The sequence below is a fragment of the Pogoniulus pusillus genome, chromosome 16 (genome assembly GCF_015220805.1).
Source record: "Pogoniulus pusillus isolate bPogPus1 chromosome 16, bPogPus1.pri, whole genome shotgun sequence".
Classification (NCBI taxonomy): domain Eukaryota; kingdom Metazoa; phylum Chordata; class Aves; order Piciformes; family Lybiidae; genus Pogoniulus; species Pogoniulus pusillus.
The window spans coordinates 10,442,498-10,462,044 of record NC_087279.1 but is presented as its reverse complement, the minus strand read 5'-3'; the positions used below and the strand labels follow the sequence as shown (position 1 = coordinate 10,462,044).

Sequence of the window (19,547 nt, the reverse complement as noted above, 5' to 3'; positions counted from 1 at the left end):
TGAATAAAATGCACATTCCTCATGTCTTTTGAAAATATTTTGTTTTCCTTATGCAGCTTTTAAGTACTGAAAGGGAATTTCCAGCTGTGCCTTGTCAGCCTACGGACCAAAGATATTGTGCTGCTTTTCATTTTCCTTAAGAGAGCTTTTTAGTTCTCCGAGTAACAGTATTAGCTGATTCTCTGCACACAGAACAGAGCAGCGCTTTGTCCCCAGGGAAAGAAGCTATTTCAGACTTAACTAAGGAATCATCTAACATGTTTCAACAATCCTTTCTGTTTCTCTGTTTGTTTTAAAGATATCGCTCTGATTTTGTTTCATTTGCAGCTGGAGACTAAATGACACCAAGCAGAATCTGCTGTTAGGTTAGATTACAAGGTAAAATGTTTTACATTTTAAATTACTGCTTAAAGCATGGTGTTGAATAGCTTAAACTACTTGTTAACTTTGCAAATGTGAGTGAAATAATGTTAACTGTATTTAGCAATGTTTGAACTTGAATGCTTTTCTAGATAAACTATGCAATACCAGTTTATCTGCTGCTTGTTTGGAATGAATGTTTGCCACGTACTTCAAGCTTAAACTAACGGCAAGAGCAATTAGTTGTGTAGGGATGGCTAAATGTAACTCGTTTCTATGCAATAAATTTAAAGAGCATGTGAAAAACCTTGGTAAATCACTTTAACTCCTGTGTGTTGTGAAAAATAACCATGACATCTTAGAAACATGTTTGAATTTAGCCTGAACAGATAAAGAGAGATTATTTAATAGATTTGATGCTCTGGTGTTTCTAAAAGGTCACTACTTTAAAAATTAACCATTTCCTTTAACATAACAGCAAAATGACAAATATTGAACTTAAGATAAACGTTTTGAAAGCTACAAACTTTTGAACACATTGCATGCTAAAAGTGAAGGTAATAAATATGCTTCCACATACTATGCATGATCTGAACGTTTACAAGTAGAATTAAAAGATGTACAGCAGTGCAGCCATGTTGAGACTATCTGGCAACACAAAATTAGTATAATTTCATTATATTAGCTCTCTATAATTTATTTTGATATGTGGTCACACAAAACTTTTCTAAACTGAATATGTTGAATTTTCCCTCAATCAAATGTTGGCTGGCACTATAGCATATATAACTTCCTTACAGACACTGAGGATTCCAGTCATGGGCAGTAAAGGCCCAATGCATGTAAGGCCCTTTTCTGGTATGACGTTAACAATATGGGCCTTAAAATGTGAGCCAGCACTTAAGTAAACCAAGGAAAGAAACTCCCATTGTAGCTCAGTATTTTGCATGCAAAGAACACCATTTGGTTCAAAGTAGCAGCACTAAGCTTTCAGTACTGAAGACTTAACTCAGTGTGAAAACATAACATTTAAACTCATATATATGAAGAGGACTAGTTTATAAAGACATATTATTTGAGGGGAGGTGCTTTCTGGCTTTTGTTCTTAATTTGCAATTAAAAAGTATTTAATGAAAAAAATGTTTAATTTAAAAATATTTAGTATGGAGTTTTACTTGATGCTGATGCTAACAGCAATCCCCTGTGACATCGTTTGTACAGCAGATGTAATATAATTCACCCTGTATTACCTCCTGACTTTCAGAAATACATACATAAAGAATGGAAAAGTATTTCACCCATGCCATTACATGCTTTTGGTCACAAAAGGAGGAAATGGTTAAAAGTCCAAAAAAGCAACAACATAATGTACCAGCATTGCAATGACACAGCTATGCTGCTATTACAGTATACTATATAAAGGTGGCCACAATTAAGATGTCACTAACTCAACAGAATGAATGCACATGTTCAAGACTTTTTGTTGTATATTCACTTTTCCCTAAAGGCTCTTTGTGTGTTTCATTCAAACTTGAGGAACAGAAGTTTAGTGTGTCATAGCCAGTCATTACCATTCAACTAAGCCAGAAACAAAAAACATAGGGTCATTTGTGCTGCAGGCTAAAGTTCTAAGCAACAAGCACTTTCTGGAAGAGAACAGACAGCATGAATGCAGAGCACAAGCTTCTGCAGCTACTTGATCTGTTAGGTGGCAGTAATTTCTGTAAGGAAAAGGTTGTAGAGCATTTGGAATTACTGATATCTAATGGGTAGAAAGCAGTAAGCCAAAGCCTGGATTAATTTCAGAACTCGCAATTCTATCAGACACGTGCATTTGTGTGAGACACCTCAAATTCTCTGTATTAGTTTAGCTTAACAAAACTCTGCAATTTAAAAAATGAAAATAGTTGACCACCAGCTACAATATTAAAAAGAAACAAAACCTAACTGTTGTAAGCTTATTTACTGTCAATTTTCCCTTTCAAAACACAAAAACACATAGAAAGCACAAAACCCATGTAATTATGTGACTTATGTTAAACAAAAATTAGGCAACTGTATCAAAATCTGCTACCTGTTGTATAAATCAGAAAATACCAATATGCACAAGCTTACAAAAACCCCAAACTGATTCAGGTAAAAGCACAGTTCATGTTCCTGAAATACTGTCCTGTATTTATACACTATAAGTAACTATAAGACTAACACCAAAGTGAAAGACTACATATAAAGCCAGACAATGAACATTAAGAAATGTTTTTAATCTCCTCAAGATTTCCTTAAAGGAAAAAACATTGACATGCTCTAAATCTTATCTTGGACACAAAGATTAATTAAATGCTCTAAGTCTCAAGTTCTTTAGCAATTCTCTGCATCAGAACAACATTAGTGTCTGCAGTCTCAGCTGAAACAGGCCACAGGACAAGAGTGTTTCCTTTTTGAAAGCGTTTTGCCAACAGAGCTATGACAAATCATTAATGACCTTGGCCATGCACAGCCTTATTTCCACAGTGGTATAACCACTGTTTTCTATGCATACTCCTCAATCCTGACTGCTCTGTTTTGGAATGCCACCTATTGGTAACAGTAAATGTAATTCTTATGTCAGAGAAAGACTGCTCAAGCTCTATGGTAGCTTTTAATCTCTTAGAAAGTAAATGTAGAACACAACTCATTATAGATCAACTTTTTTGAGAGTACCTACACTTAACAACTTTCTCTAGAAAAGCAGGTGTGGGATGTCACAAATAGCAGCTTCTCTACTGCAGAACTAAAAAGCTTCTGTTAAAGAGGTGGATGGCTAGAAATGGAAGCAAAGAACAAATCTCCTTTAATCTATGGAGATTGTGATAAACCAAAAACTTTGGGGCAGCAGACCAGAAATGAATTGGTATTTTTCTGTTCCTTTGCTATTCCCATGCACAGAAGTTACAATAGCCTAGAAAAAAACATGTAAGTGAAGAAACACTTTACAGGTCTCAAGAACTCTCTTGGGGGAAGCAGTAACAATTGCTAAACTACAGTGTGGGCACTGCACATCTAAACTCAAGCAAACACAGATTCAAAGCCAACACTGGATGATCTTGGAAGTCTCTTCCAACCTCCTTGATTCTATGGTTCTATGAATATGACTATTGCTTAAAAGGGTAGATAATCACTAAACTACAAGTGCTTACTCGATTGCTCATCAATTTCTTTTTGAGGGGCAGCTTGGCTATATTGACCAGACATGCTTTGAAAAGTGCACTATATGACTAACACAATTTTAAAAGCTCTCTCTAGGTATTTAATTTTCTTCTTTTTTGCCCCCTCCCCCCATTCCAGGATACTTTGAGGCGCACAAAATTATGCAGACTACACCATTAGTCTATTATTTCCTGCTTGCCTCTCTGTGCATTGATTTTTCTCAAAATGAAATGAGTGCCCATCTGAGGAGGCAGAGGAGGAGAATGCGCAACAGAGGATTGAGAACGAATTCCTCAGCAGGACACAGGTCCCCACGACAGCAGAGGATTAGGCCTCCAGATCCTGTGGCTGCAGTACCCAGCATACCTCTTATTAACATTGATGATGGTGTTATGGGAGTATTTGAGTCCTTCATAGGTTTGGGTGGACAGGAATCTAGTTACAGCATCTTACCAGGTAAGACTACTCAGAGTGGAAGTGTATATATATATATAAAGTCAATATAACTTTTGATTTCAAATGAAAAAACTCGTGAAAGTTCTATTTTAGCTCTGCTTGCAACCCATGCTGAAATAAAACTCAGTTACATCTTTGCTAACCTACTTTTGCTGCCTTTCATTAGAATTTTGTGGTTAGCATACAAAGCTTGTAAATTGACTAAGCTTAAGTCTTACAGAGAATTCCACTTTTCCAGGTAACAATAATATTTTCTACAATTTTTTTGCATTCTTATTCCTTCTTAACTAAGAAAAAAATGTATTGGGATATTTTCATAATTTGAAATGTATAGCAAGTTAAGGACATTTGGAAGACCTTCTTGCTCCATATGTCCTAAGTCAATGAACATTTCCCTGAGGCTCTAGTGCCAAGAATAGCAGTGTTACTTCAAACAGATTTAAGTTCTGTTGTTGTTGTTGTATTTTTGAAAAGCAGCATTCAGACTATGTCTAAGTGCAATATTTTGGGAATAATTCTCTAATTTGTAAGTAAACTAATAACCTGGTAACAGTTGCAACACAAAACTTACCTTACAAACAAGAACTTTATGATGGAAAAACTAAGCTAAGAGAAAAAAAACCCACTCACTCAACACAAGATCACTCTTAATGTTCCATCTATATTGAGAAACTTGATTGATTAAATAAGAAGTTCAATAGCATGATTTACATAAAACTTGACTTTTTGGTGACCTGGAGGTTTTCACATTGCTGCACTAGTACGTATTTTGTGGTTTTTTGAAGGAGTGAGGAGGACTTGATGTCTTAAGAAACAATCAATAAGCATTATTTACTTGATTTTCACTGGAACCTGCCACAGTCTTTGTACCAACCTGCTCAAAGGATGCAAGACCAGACAGAGATCAAGAACCAACAGTTGTTGGGTGTTTCCTTGGTCCTTGGTGCAGTAAAGAGTGAAAGAACCCTTCTCTAGAATGTTTGTGATTTTACATTCAATGTCACAAACAGGAAATTAAGATTCAAAAGGTGTTTAAAAATAGGCATTGTTTCTGAAGAAAAGAAATGCTGAATACTACTCTCAGGGTTATTCGATTTTGAAACTCCAGTTACTAACCAACTGAAAGCCACTGAGGTGTTATAACATATAATTTCTTTTCACAGAAAGAAATTCAAAGGTTGGAGTTACGAGAAACCAATGCTGGGTCCTGTCCATTCAATAGCCATAAAGATAAATTCTGGGCCAGGACTTTTTTTTACTGAGTAAAATAATCTTATGCTTTATCTTGAAAGTTATCAAAAACTAAGAATGCTCTGATGGACACTTCTGCATAAAAGGACCATAAACTATTTTTATGAGCAAAAAGTTAAGCCTCTTAGTGTGTCACACAAAAGATATGACCACTAGGTTAAAAGGCCTCAACTTAAGTGGAAAAATATATTTTAGTCACAAATTGTATTTGTTGTGAGTCCTTACTTTCAGAAAGGCTGAATCATTTAAAATCAAATGTTTTTAAGTAGGAAATTTTGATGGGGAAAGTAGAAAGAGCTTTTGACCACAGCATTTCTAGTGTGTACTACAGCATTAGTCTTCTAATGCACCCTAATGTCAAACCTTTAATTTAAAAATATTCTTACAATGAAACAGAGTAAATCCACATAAATCACATGCACTTCATGCAAAATATTCCAGTCTCCCTGTCAGAGACCATCAGTCATGCCGAAATAATGCACAGTTCTCCCTCTCCCTGCCCCTCTTGTTTCTTTCTATCCGGACTCACATCCAAGAGCTGAGCTAAAGCCACTGAACTCATTTTATTTGGAACTCCAGGATGCATTTACACCATATTTCCAAAGGTTAAAAGTCCTACGCTCATCTGCCAAAGACTTCAACCACAAGGTATTTTTTTAGTCCAGCTTTTAAAGTTCAAAATTTTTACAAGGTAATGTCAGATTTGGAAAAAAACAGATCCTGTTAAATAATAGAGTGCTATTATTAAGCATGCTTCACAATAGAAGAAGCTTAATTTTCCTTCTCCCAGCTACTTATTTCACTGTTAGCAACCAAAAAAATCTATTTACAGATAGCATATGAAAGATAAAAACTAATAGAGCTAAAGAGAAGTTTAACAGTAACTAGACAGATTTCCTTCCTCTATGCAAAATAAAATCATATGGACCATTTAAAAGAAATCAAACACATCACCACAACATAAGAGAGTTTTCAGACATTTGTCCATCACAGACTACAGTCTGCCCATTAAGCAGTGCAGAATAGGATGCACACTACTTCTAATCACTCTCAAATCTCACTTTTCCCTCCTTGTACCACCATCCTGAAGTGAAGTAACATCTCAATACAGTCTTTACTGAGTTTCAAAGAGACTGTGTTTATTCCAGAGCACAAAGAGCAGTTCTGCAATGCAATGAAAGGCTAACTCTCTGTTTTTGAGTGCACATGCTTGTCCTTTCTAAGTAACTCTCATGTGCATAAGAAACTGAGATAATTTGCTAAAGAATCTGCAGAGGCCAAGACCTGATAACCCATATTTTCATGCTTAATCAGACAAAATTTGCACCAGCTTCAGATTCAGACCAGTAACTAAAACAAAATAGAGAATTTAAGGAAGCTCAGAAGAATTTCCTTCTGAAGCCAGATATGTTCCTCCGGAACAGCTGAAATTTTATTGTTTAATATGAGAAAGTGTAGTGCTCTATTTGTGTTTCCTTTGGAGATTACTTAAAAGAAACACTGTGGCTTTCTGGCAAGCACATAAAAACCAGAAGTCAGGATCCAGCAACAGCTGGACTACCAATACCTAGGTAGAATGACAAGGGACTTACAGCCAGCTAACATTTGGCGTGGACTAACTCATCTCCTCCTTCAGTTAACATGGCTTGAGTTGATTAGAGCACAACTTCATGTGGCTGAAATGATGCATAGATATCCTGGAATTTTGAAAAAAAAAAATCCAAGATGCAACTATTAAAAAAGATTAATTTTTCCTCTTTTCCATTTTGAGAGTCACTTAAATCAAAAGAACGTTTTTCAAAATGTAAGGAGTATAGGGGAGCATCCAGGCAGGATGATCTTAATGATTAATATTTATTACAGAAAACAGGTTTGTAGCCAACAGTCATTAAAAAGAAGGGCAAAGAATATCTTTGTTATGAAGATGATAGTAAGACTGCCTTGAAGGACTTGGCAAAATGTCCAATTTTGAGTTGAATATTAATTCCACAGACATTTCAACACAAATATTTACAATACATATGTCAGGATATTTGGAAACTATCCTGAATATTCCTCCCTTTAAAACTGAACAAGCAATACTGGTCTGGGGTGAGGTATGGGAAAAACAAACTGCAAACAATCCGTCCAAAAGCAATCTATCACAACCAAAGTCCTTTTGCATGTAAATTCAGTCGAGGTAAGGTTTTGCCACTGCATTAAAGAGTCTTCATCTGAAGCAGGAAGTCAAAGGGGGGGGTTTAATTTTTTTAAAAAACAGTTATCTGCAGGAAACTTCAAAGTCACTTGAAAATGAAGTTTCAGCCTGAAATACACACTTCAGCAATGCGTCCTTACGTTAATTAGAAAGAAAAAGGTGTGTAGGGAGCACAGATTCTCACTAGTTTCAAAGGTTTGCTCAAAAAGAGGAAAAGATGTGCATGGGATGAAGAATCTCAGCCTTGGCTTTTCTCCTCTCAAAAGACCAAAAAAAAAAAAGGCATCACACAAAAGCACAATGTTTATCCTGGAGTCTGGATGAGACCTGCTCAGGGAAACTTTTTCTGAGGTAGGATGCATGACCGTAAGGAAAGAGAGTTGGAATAGTTTCCTTCCCAAGCTTTACACTCTCCAAAAAACTTGCCTACTGCATATCCAAGTATGGGTTACAAAATAAATATCTTCAAGCATTTCTTTCTGAAAATGTTGGTAGACTCCAGCAACTTTGGAGACAAGGTATTTATTAGCACAGGTTATTCAAGTTTGCTACTTTACTATCACAAGGTTTTTTCCTAATAAAGTTACAGGGAAGAGGAGATATTTGCCATCTCACCAGCCATTACAGAATGGACTTTACTCCCATCAGGCCATGGACAGTTGCTGTGAAATGAATATTGTTACCTTTCCAGCTCCACAGAGCCTTACCAAAACTTTCTCATTTCACGTTCAATACATTAGAAAAGATGCCTAGTGCACAAAAGAGAAGCAGAAGAGTTCTTGGTAAAACGTATTCTCAAGTTCTGCATGATTCATTTATGTGCTACAGAGAACTTCTGCTTCTTTCTCACATGCATCTAGGCACAGCTTTGTCTGAGATCTGTGATTTCTGGAGAAAAGAGGAGATGCCATGCAAAAGACCCTCAGAAACTCACCATCCAGATTTAATTTCCCCATTTTAGGAATATCTCTGAACCTGAATAATTCAACAGTTCTTCCTGAAGACAAAGCTGGTGATGGTCCTCATCAGCTGGCTAAGAAGAGGAGAAAAGACCTATTTTGACAGCTGCCTGAAACACAGGGAGCAGACACTTAGAGGGACTGAGAACCTGTGAATAGGTAACAGCTACATACAGATTAATTGTGCATCTCCCCCCTCAACTGCCTGCACAGTTGAGAAGCCAAGAACTAAACAGAGATCAGAGACTATGAATAAGCTGAAGAAAAAAACATCTCTGCAAAATAAGGTATAAGATAGTTCAATTAGGATGGATTTTAGAGATTTGCAGTGTGAAAATACAATAGTAGTGCTTCATTCCAAAGCTTTAAATAAACACTGTTGGGTTTTTTTCAATTTAAGTTATATAATTCAATTTTTCTACACTGTTGGTTTTATTTCAGTTTAAGTTAACTCAATTTTTCTGTTTTCTTTCTTAGGAAAGAAGGGGCACTGCACAGCTAATGGGATGATTATGTATGATAAAGCAGTCTGGTCTCCCAAACCCTGCATTACCTGTCTCTGTTCAAAAGGAGAAGTGATATGTGATACAACCATGTGCCACCCTCTAAAATGCCCCCACACCATTATACCAGCAGGAGAATGCTGCCCAGTTTGTTCTGATACTGGTACAGTACACCATAATACTTCTATTGTTCAAAAAAATATCTCGTGCAAAACCTGGCATACAGACATTTAGTGACATCAAGGATTCCAAGATATACATTATCCTTTTACAGGGAAAACAAGTTCTGAGTTGTGATAAGAGCAGGTTTTCATAACTTCTGCCCAAGATGCCTTCAGTTTCTTAGAGTACACTGGCTGATAGAGGAGTTTGATACAGTATTTGGAGAAAATATGTTAAGTATACAATAGTACAGATAATTACATTATTTCCACCCCCCTTCTGCTTCTTCCCTCCTACCTTTACAAAATCTTCTATATCCCACTTCATTTACAAAGGACCAACCAGTAACTACTAGGTATTATTAATGGATTAGAGATATGTACAGTTTACAGACTGGAACATTTTTGTTAGTGTAAAAACAGGCAGCTATTTCACGTAAATCAAGAGAAGAAAGGCAACTTGCAAGAGGAACATGGGAACTACAATCTCACTGTTTCTCTATGAAAATTTGAATAAGATCACTGTCTTTAAAAAGAAAAGGAATAGAGGAGATAAAGATGACCTCTGTTTTCCTTCCCCCACTCCTAACATCGTTACATCTGCAAAGCACTGAACTAAACCTCCTTTTAGTGTAAAACATTATTTCACCTCATGTGCATGCAGAGAAATGCACCAAAGAAAGACATCACAGAAATTCACTGTAGCGCTTAAAGTCATGATGACTGACTCCCTTTGATTTCATTTGTGCATCTATGCTAGTGAAAACAGCATTTTGGTAAAGATATTTCCCAGGCAAACTCCCTACCTACAGTCATGTCTACACCTGGCAATCCCTTGCACAGCAAAGCAAATCTTAGCCTTTGTGAAACTAACTCAAAATACCTTCTTCCCACTCTCAGACACATTCTTTTTCCTCTTTAGACATGTCTGTCAACATAAAAAATTAACACATTAGTTCAAAAAGAAAGATCACGAGGTGTGTATTTATTTTCTCCTCTTTTGGAGAGGCAATGAATCAATACCCATCCACAAGCTCTCCTATATGTTTGGCTCACTGGTTTTGCAGTCACAGTATGGTTCCTTGGTCAAGCAGCAATTTAAGATCATATTTTCATAATTTCAAAGCATGCTCTAAGGTCAATATTATTTTTCTATAGTTACAGTATTTTATGAGCGGAACAAATTTTACTAAAACTTTAGTTTCGTATCCTCTTTAGACAACTTTTTTGTTGTTCTCATTGCCTCTGCTTAGCCTCCTCTTTGGATTCAAGTATTATTTCACTGGATGACTTAGGGGAGCTTTCTGGTGACTCTCCAGAACCCAATGACGTCGATAACACCAACGTCTTGTCATCAGCACATACTCAAACTGAAAAAGATGAACTGCTTAAAGATGAACTGCTTGAAGCAGAGATTAAAGAAAAGAAGCGTCATAAGAAGGATGAAAAGAAAAGAAAAAGGAAAGGCAAGAAAAATCGACAGAAGCATAAAGCCTACCACAGAGAAAAGAAGCCTATCACAAAGAACAGAGCTGCAGAAGAAGAAATCCAAGATGAAATTGATGAAGACGATGGCCCTTTCGGAATGCCATCTCACTTCCCAATTCCTGTTCCAACCATAGAACCTCCTCCTTTGCCATCTGGATGCTCCACCTCAGACAGCACAGTAAGCTGTATTAATGCCAAACTGACACAAATACCACCAATTTCAGATCCAGATCTAACAAGTCTGGACCTTACAGGTAAAGAATGGGCTCAAATTGCATGATTTTTCTCAGGAAGTACCACTGTCTGCTCTCCAATGCAGCAGTGTTAAACTTTGTCCTTCCTTATCACAGAAATGTTTTAGAATGAATTTTACAGCTATGCCTTTAAAACAATGAATCAAAAATGTTAGAACTCCTTCCTAAATACTAAAATGAATATACCTACACACAATTCTAGTACATAATACAACTATTTTTGTAACATATTTTCCACATATAATACAGATGAATTCTGTAGTGCATAACTCCAACTATTTTCTTGAATAGGAAATAGCATCACCACTATCTCAGATGAAGCATTCAATGGGATACCTAATTTGGAATGGATTGATCTGAGTAAAAATAATATTACCTCTCCTGGCATAGGTCCACAAGCATTCAAAGTAAGAAAGTTGAAATTTGCTACTATCCCATAATTATTGTTTAAAGTTTTCCCTGCTTTTTGGTCTAAGTATCTGTCTATATCTAGCTCATATCTGGGTCTAAACCATAGCAGTTGCTCTATCATCAATGACCTCTCATCAGCAGAGAAGAGGAATCAGGAAAAGGGGAGAAGACCCATGGGTTTAAGTGAAAATGGATTTAATCAAACAGCCAAACTAATACCAATAGCAATATAAAGTGTATAAAGTTATACCCAGCCCAGCAAAGGTCCAGTGGTCATACTAAGTGGAAAGGCAGTCCTTGGGAGTGGGAGAACAAGAGAAGCAAGGTCAGAAGGAGCCAGAGCAGGAGCCCAAGATTAAAGTTTCCTGTTCTCAGGAAGTTTCCCCCTTTATACTTAGCCTGGTGTTCATTGTCAGGGATTCACCTGTAGCCAACTCGGGTCAGCTGTTCTGGCTGTTTCAAGAAATGCTGGTTACTGCATAATTAGTGATATGGCAATTTTTCAAGCCATTTTCCTTTAAGCTGATGCTTAAACCATTTTCTTTTAAGCCACAAAAATCTTAGGCCACTGAAAAAGTTGTCGTTGCACTTGAGTAAACTAAACTTGTTGATTTACAGAAAAGCATCAGTTTGCTCACAAATGAAGAGTATAAACACACAATCTATAAAGGTTTGTGCTTTGAACTCTCAAATGCTGCAGCAGTGTGGTAGGGCAACACCTACATGATTCAGAGACAGCAGTAGTAATACAAATACTCATGACTGGATAGCTGTAGGATGATCATGTGGAACACTTATGTGCTCAGTCAAGCTCTTCCAGTTACACATTATGTTAACTGGCATCTTTGTAATACTTAGCAAAAGGAAATCGATTCATTAGACTGACAAACCTGCTCCTAAATTTGAACCACTGAATACTAGTGTACTGCTTCAAAGCCCCTGTATTTAAGAAATGTTGTGACCTCCTCTAGATGATCCTGCTCTGGCAGGGGGGGTTGGACTAGGTGATCTTCCAAGGTCCCTTCCAATCCCTAACACTCTGTGATATACTCTGTATGTTCAACCATATATTTTACACCTTTATAATATTTCTCTTCTTCTTCCCTATGATTAAGCTCCTGAAAAAGCTAAAACGTTTGTATTTGGATGGAAATATGCTGGTACATATTCCCTCTGGACTGCCATCAACTTTGGAGGAAATAAAAATAAACGACAACCAACTTCATGCCATTGATGAAGATGGCTTACAAGGTATTTAAAAACCTAATACTCATCATCTGAAAAGATTCAAATTAATTTGAGAAGCAGAATGGTCAGCTAAATGCAGCTGGTTTGATATAATCAGAAAAAGAACTGCTATCTTTTAAGTGCTTTGTTTTCACAAGGTAACAAACCCTGAAAGATTTGTATAGCAAATTTAAAAATTACATTTTTGCTTCTCATGCAATGTCTGCTCTTCCAAAGTTTATATTTAGGGTGACTAAGTAGAGGTGGATTTGAAATGTGAAGACATCTACTTGCCTGACACATAGTCTGATCACTTTGTGTGGTGAAACAATATTATTTTTTAATTGCTTAGAAGTGAACAGAATTTGATGTGCATGGAAAAATCAGATAGAATATAGTGGGAGTTTAAGGTAGAACATAGTTGGCACTTGGATGGCTGGTGAGAAGGAAGAGTGTAATCTCAACACAGTACAGTAAGTGGTTGACAGGGCAGGGGAAGACATGAGTCCAACATCAGAGCAACATACACATTACCAACTAAGCAACTGGAGGTCTGTGGACATCACTGGGCAAATGTACAAAGGTCAACAGTACTCCAAACATCAGCAGCACATACTCAGAGGGTAATAAGGCCCAAAAGGCAGCAAAAGTCTTATGGCTGCCTTCTTTTTCACTCTGAGTGGGAGTGAAAGCTATGAATTCTGTGAAATAAAGCTCTAGCTAATCTCTCAAGGTCTACAACCTAATAAACACTCAAATTCAATGATTATGAGGATAACAAATGAACATCCTTTCACTGCAGTTCTTCATTCTGTGAACTGAACTGAGGAATAAGATACTTAAATTTTAAATATGCATTTTTAACAAGATGTGAACAGGCATTAACTAGCAGAAATTCCACCTTTCTCTCTCTAGGTTTAAAGAACTTGGTCACCCTGGAATTAGAAGGAAACGAACTCAGTGAAGCAAACGTCAGTCCTTTGGCCTTCTACCCTTTGAAAACTCTCTCTTATTTGCGACTGGGAAGAAATAAGTTTAGAATTATCCCACAGGGTCTTCCTGTCACTCTTGAGGTAAAAAAACCCAACAAAACAAACCCACACAGTAACAAGCAAAACAAACAAGTCAATCAAAAAGTAAGAAAAACTCCAAACCAAACAAGCTTCACTTCCCCAGACATCTCCATCTTTCTTTTCCCACTTACTGCCTTACTGTCATCAGGTAGAACTAAATATAAACTTTATAAATTTGCTTCTAGAGTCACTAATATTCTTTGTTTCTAAATGATTATTTCTAGAAATTTATTTACATACCAACTCCATCTCAAAAGTTATCTTTTAAACCTGTATCTGTCTAGTACTCTCTCTCAAAATATGGCAGCCTACAACTTCTGTCTATTCAGTTACACATCATTCACACAACTCTCCTAACAGAAAACATCTTAAGAGTGCAAAAACATTGTGAACTTTGGGTTACCACAGAGTGAAGTTCACAAGACAGCACCAAGAATAACGAGATCTAGAAAACCTGAGTTATAAGGGAAGTTTAAAGGACAAAGATTGTCTAGTCTGAAAGACTGAGAAGTACTTCTCTGATGCCTATGTCTAATCATCCTCTTGCTTTTTTGGGCCCTTCTATGTCTCAATACTTTAGAATCATAGAATCACAGAATCAGTCAGAGTCAGAAGGGGCCACAAGGATCATCTAGTTCCACCCCCCCCACACCCTGTCACGGGCAGGGACACCCTACCCTACATCAGGCCGCCCACAGCCTCATCCAGCCTGGCCTTAAATACCTCCAGGGATGGGGCCTCAACCACCTCCATGGGCAACGCATTCCAGGGTTCATTCACTCTCATGGTAAAGAACTTCCTCCTCACATCCAGTCTAAATCTCCCCACCTCCAGCTTCGCTACATTTCCCCTCATCCTGTCACCCCTCGATAGCCTAAAAAGTCCCTCCCCAGCTGTTTTGTAGGCCCCTTTCAGATACCGGAAGGCCACAAGAAGGTCACCTCGGAGCCTCCTCTTCTCCAGACTGAACAGCCCCAACTCCTTCAGTCTGTCCTCATAGCAGAGCTGCTCCAGCCCTCTGATCATCCCAGTGGCCCTTCTCTGGACACGCTCAAGCATGTCCACATCCCTCTTGTAATAGGGAATTTCTTCTTTTCATAGTTTTCCATGTGGATGTGATTCGTTGCAGTGGTTTTGTTTGTTTGCTTGTTTTTTCCAGGGATGCTATCTAGAAGGTATTTTCTTCTTCCTTTATAAATCTCTGTCTAGTTCCATTCTCTGCTTACCTCAATCTTTATATCTTTCTTGCTACCTATTTCACCATCTTTATTGATTCTGTCTTTCCTTTTGCTCTTTCTCATTTCACTGTACTTGTATTATTTCCTTTTATCCTTTAGGTCTCTGATATATAAGGAAGGTAAAAAACATCAGAAAAAGGACATCCAAATCTAGCAAACCCAGCTACATCTTTTCTGTAACATTAGCTTCTTCTATAGCTTCTGCCTGCAACTTTACTTCAGCCTAAAGTTTTCCACTACCCATTCACTCATACATTATATTTTTCTTTTTGTTTTATTTTTTTTTTCATTTCATCTTTTCTTGTTGAAACAAGGGACACCTGGCCAGTTTTTCTATACTTTCTGTACTCTGGGAATATCTAATTTTAAACCAACACCTAATAAATTCACAAACAAATACTTTCAGGCTACAAAGTTGCTTCCCAGAATAATTCAAGTAATTCCCCATCCCTGAAGGTGTACAAAAGAGGCAGTGATTTGGTGCTAAGGGACATGGTTTAGCACCAGCTTTGGTAGAGTTAGATAATGGCTGGAGCTCATGATCTTAAAGGTCATTTCCAACCAAAATGATTCTATGGTTTTCCTCTTTTCCTACAGCCTTCCTCTACAGGCTCTAAATTCTATTCCAGGTCCTACATATATTTTAGTCACTGCTCCACTTTTATGTCATGCCTTTCTTCTCCTACATTACAAGCCAGTTGTAATAGGATACAGACTCACAACATTAAGTCTTGTTTTCTATTCCTACATATTTGAAAGTTTCAACTCTCACAAGTACCCAGCAAGGCAGTATTTTTCTCACTAATAGCTTTCCAAGACAAAAAAACCCAAACCTACTTTGTCAGCCTCACCTCTCACACAATAGACTCTTGCACTGTACAACTTTATGCAAGATGAAAGGTACAACTCTTTTTCCATCTGATCTTTCAAAGCAGTTTGTACTCTCACAAATGAGAAAACAAAACAATTGCTTTGAGTAATTGTGTTCCTGACAGTCACACTACTGCTAACAAACTGACTCTGACTCAGATTCATAAATTAGCAGATAAATCAGGTCATACAGAGGACAGCTAACAGCTACTTTTGAATCTGCAATGGGAACAAACAGCCTATTTTGCTTTCACAGATTTTCTTTTCAAATGCACTTACAGGAACTATACCTGGAAAACAACCAAATTGAAGAGGTGTCAGAAATTTGCTTTAACCATACAAGAAACTTAAATGTCATTGTGCTAAAGCATAACAAGTTAGAAGAGCACAGAATAGCACCTTTGGCTTGGATAAACCAAGAGTAAGTACAAATAATTTAAAACACAGTTATTTGTTTCTGTTATTAATGAGTCAGATAATGAAATGTTTGCACTTCTTTACATTTGACGTGAAATGGTAGTCAGGTTTGATGGATTTTCTTAGCTAGTTTGTCTTAATTTCCTTTGCTTAAATTATATAACCTAGGAAATATTTATCAGCTTTCAAACAAAAGGATCTTACACCTCAAATCTGTATTAGGCCAATGCAAAAGTCTTTTTTTCTGACCATCCAGTAAAAAAATGAATGCTAATTGTCATCAGTGCTCCATACAATTATATAATGTGGTATGATTTAAATATCTCACAGGTAAGTTAAAAATAATGGAATATTGTCTTAGCCTTATTTCCCAGTGGATTAAAAACCATAAAAGTAACTCAAACAAAGGGAGGATTGTGCAGCCACACTGTGTAAGAATAACAGGGCCTATTGGATGGCTGAGGAGGGACTTCTCATCAGGGAGCATGGTGACAGGATAAGGAGTAGCAGTTTTAAATGAAAGAGGGTAGATCTAAATTAGTCATTATGAAGAGAATCTGCACCACAATGATGGTGAGGCACTGCAACAGGTTGCCTGAAGAACCTGTGGAGGCTCTGAGACTGGAAGTTTTCAAGGGCAGACTGAATGGGGTCTAGTCTAGCAGGTGGTGCCTCTGTCCATGGCAATGGCGTTGGAACCAGATGACCTTGAAAGTCCCTTACAACTCCAACCACTCCATGATTCCATACTATAAGCAGAGTAAGCAATAAGAATGGAAAAAAAAAAAAGACAGTACTGACAGTACTGCTTTTGATTCTCCTGGTAGGTGATTTGCTCATCTACATAGGTACCTTGCCGTGACCATCAGCTCCAGGCCTGCCAGCTGAGTTCTAGACTTGTAAACTGCTCCATCTGAAAACAACACCACTCATGAGCAGCTTCTCTCATCTCTGGAAATAAAGCACACTGGACTGATTCGAAAGGAGCCATTCAGAAAACAATTCCATTTCAAAGGGGGTCCAGAACAACATTTAGAAACCCATGTCAGTGGGATAACCACTAACGTCCCAAGCTTGTTTGATGTTTTCCCTTGTAACTCATTACTGCAACTCAGCAGTGCCTGTCCGTCAACAAATTAGTCCCTTGAGTTTCCCCATTCAACCTTTTCTCTGCACTCATTACTGGAGATTTTTTCCCTTGAACAGAATCATTTAGCTTGATTGATAATTATTTCAGTTCTTTTTATTCCTAGAGTAATTATGCGTGTCTATGTTCCAGAAAATGCACTCCATTCCACTGGCAGAAACAAATTTCCCTTTGCATTCCGTTTCCTAGTAATCATATTAAGCACTGTTTTGTCCAGAAAGCAGCATTAACAAGGCAGGATGCTATAATGTTTCAATCCTTTTTTTGTCTTGTTTTGTTTTCTTCTTTAATGCAGGAACTTGGAATCAATTGACCTCTCCTTTAATAAGTTATATCACGTCCCCTCCTACCTGCCAAAATCTTTACTACATCTAGTACTTATAGGAAATCAGATTGAAAGAATTCCAGGATATGTGTTTGGTCACATGAAGCCAGGGTTGGAGTACCTCTACCTGTCCTTTAACAAACTTACTGATGATGGAATAGATCCAGTATCTTTTTTTGGAGCATATCACACTCTGAGAGAGTTGTTTTTGGATCACAATGACTTAAAGTCTGTGCCATTTGGAATCAATGAAATGAGAAAATTACGTTTCCTAAGACTGAACAATAATAAAATAAGGTAATTTTCAAGCTCTTTGTTACATTAATGCCAAATATCACAAGGTATGATTTAAATTGAATTAAATGAATTAATTTTAAAAGAATTCTGAAGGAACAGCTAAATCCTGAATGTTCCACAGCAGTACATCTGTGTGTGATAGAAGGCAAGTGGCCAGCAGTGTGCCCAGGTGGCCAAGAGAGCCAATGGCATCCTGGCCTAGTTCAGGAATAGTGTGGCCAGCAGGACAAGGGAGGTTATTCTTCCCCTGTACTGGTCATGCTACACCTTGAGTACTGTGTCCAGTTCTGGGTTTCTCAATCCAACAGAGATGTTGAGATACTGGAACATGCTCAGAGAGAAGTGACAAAGCTGGTGAGAGGCCTGGAACACAGCCCTGTGAGGGAAGGCTGAGGGAACAAGGGGACACAGTCTCAAGTTGTGCCAGGGGAGGTCTAGGCTGGATGTTAGGAGGAAGTTCTTTGGAGGAAGTGATTTGCCATTGGAATGGGCTGCCCAGGGAGGTGGTGGAGTCGCCATCCCTGGAGGCGTTGAAGAAAAGCCTGGATGAGGCACTTAGTGTCATGGTCTAGTCGACTGGACAGGGCTGGGTGCTAGGTTGGACTGGATGACCTTGGAGGTGTCTTCCAACCTAGTTGATTCTATAATTCTTGAAAATGCTCAGAAAGGTGCAGAGCTGCAGCTCTCTCCAGCAAATCAATCTGCAATAGTACTTGGGCCAGGCTGTTGAGCCCCAAATCTCATAGCCTGTCCTCATAGCAGAGCTGCTCAAGTCCTCTGATCATCTTTGTGGCTCTCCTCTGGACTGTCTCCAACAGTTCCATGTCCTTGTGCGGGGAGTTCCAGAACTGCACACAGTACACCAGGTGGGGTCTCACAAGAGCAGAGTAAAGGGCAAGAGTAAATAGAGGATCTTATGTGTGTTAAGAGATTTTGTTCAGCAGCACATAGCAGTACTTCCCTCAGCAAAACTATGTATGAGGAAACAATGCAAGGAGAAAATTTTTGAAAGAGTGATTTGTAAAAACCCTCAATATATAAATTATTGAGGAAAAATTACTGACAAAATTAACATTTCCAAATCACTGAATAAACACCATCTCTGAAACAAGTATGAAGTTATGACTTATCCTGAGTAATTAACATATAATTCCTCTCATAATGTCACAGGACAGTCCCTCCGGAACGCATCTGCAGGCGTCACATCAATGATGATGATGTTCATGACAACAGTGAAGAAGAGGAAAATGAAGAGTCACACTTGGAACACGTTCACCTTGAAAACAACTACATCAACACAAGGCAGCTCTCACCACATGCATTCTCATGCATAAGATCCTACTGCAGTGTTGTTCTTAAACCACAGAAGACCAAATAAACACCCAACTTTTGCATTGTATCCCCTCCCTCTAGAAACACAGTTTTATTTATTCTCTGCTACTAACAGGTCTGTTTATTTCTGATCTAAACCCTTCTTACTACTATGATTAAGATATAGTAGATGATATACTGAAGTAAGGTAGTAGTGCATTTTTTAAACATCATTTCATTATAAAAACATTAAATGTGAATTTATGCTCAAGACTATGGCCTAGATTTCTATTTCTATTGACAGAAATTTTCCTTACACAACTGTGGCTCCACATAGATCTCCACAAGATCAGGTTTTAGAAAAGGGCTATATAACCAAACCCTCAGCTTAGTCTTGTTTCATCTGATTAACTGAA

General features: G+C 37.7%; 2 protein-coding genes across 2 annotated transcripts in view; one reads left to right on the top strand and one right to left on the bottom strand.

Annotated features, from left to right (window-relative positions):
* CENPP (centromere protein P) overlaps positions 1–19,547 on the bottom strand; it is a 135,112-nt gene that overhangs the window by 32,457 nt on the left and 83,108 nt on the right. The window lies entirely within an intron of this gene.
* Positions 191–19,402, top strand: ECM2 (extracellular matrix protein 2). The gene is made up of 10 exons (XM_064156380.1): positions 191–378; positions 3,685–4,002; positions 8,887–9,075; positions 10,327–10,815; positions 11,107–11,222; positions 12,342–12,477; positions 13,369–13,526; positions 15,916–16,055; positions 17,494–17,820; positions 18,991–19,402. The coding sequence occupies exons 2-10, from the start codon at positions 3,708–3,710 to the stop codon at positions 19,196–19,198; spliced, it is 2,058 nt and encodes a 685-aa protein (XP_064012450.1). The 5' UTR covers positions 191–378; positions 3,685–3,707; the 3' UTR covers positions 19,199–19,402.

Excerpts from the sequence above, each read along its gene's own strand:
- ECM2 (XM_064156380.1), top strand. The coding sequence starts at position 3,708 with ATGCAGACTACACCATTAGTCTATTATTTCCTGCTTGCCTCTCTGTGC. Across the intron at positions 9,076-10,326 it reads CCCAGTTTGTTCTGATACTG|CCTCCTCTTTGGATTCAAGT; the intron begins GTACAGTACACC and ends GCCTCTGCTTAG. Across the intron at positions 13,527-15,915 it reads GTCTTCCTGTCACTCTTGAG|GAACTATACCTGGAAAACAA; the intron begins GTAAAAAAACCC and ends ATGCACTTACAG.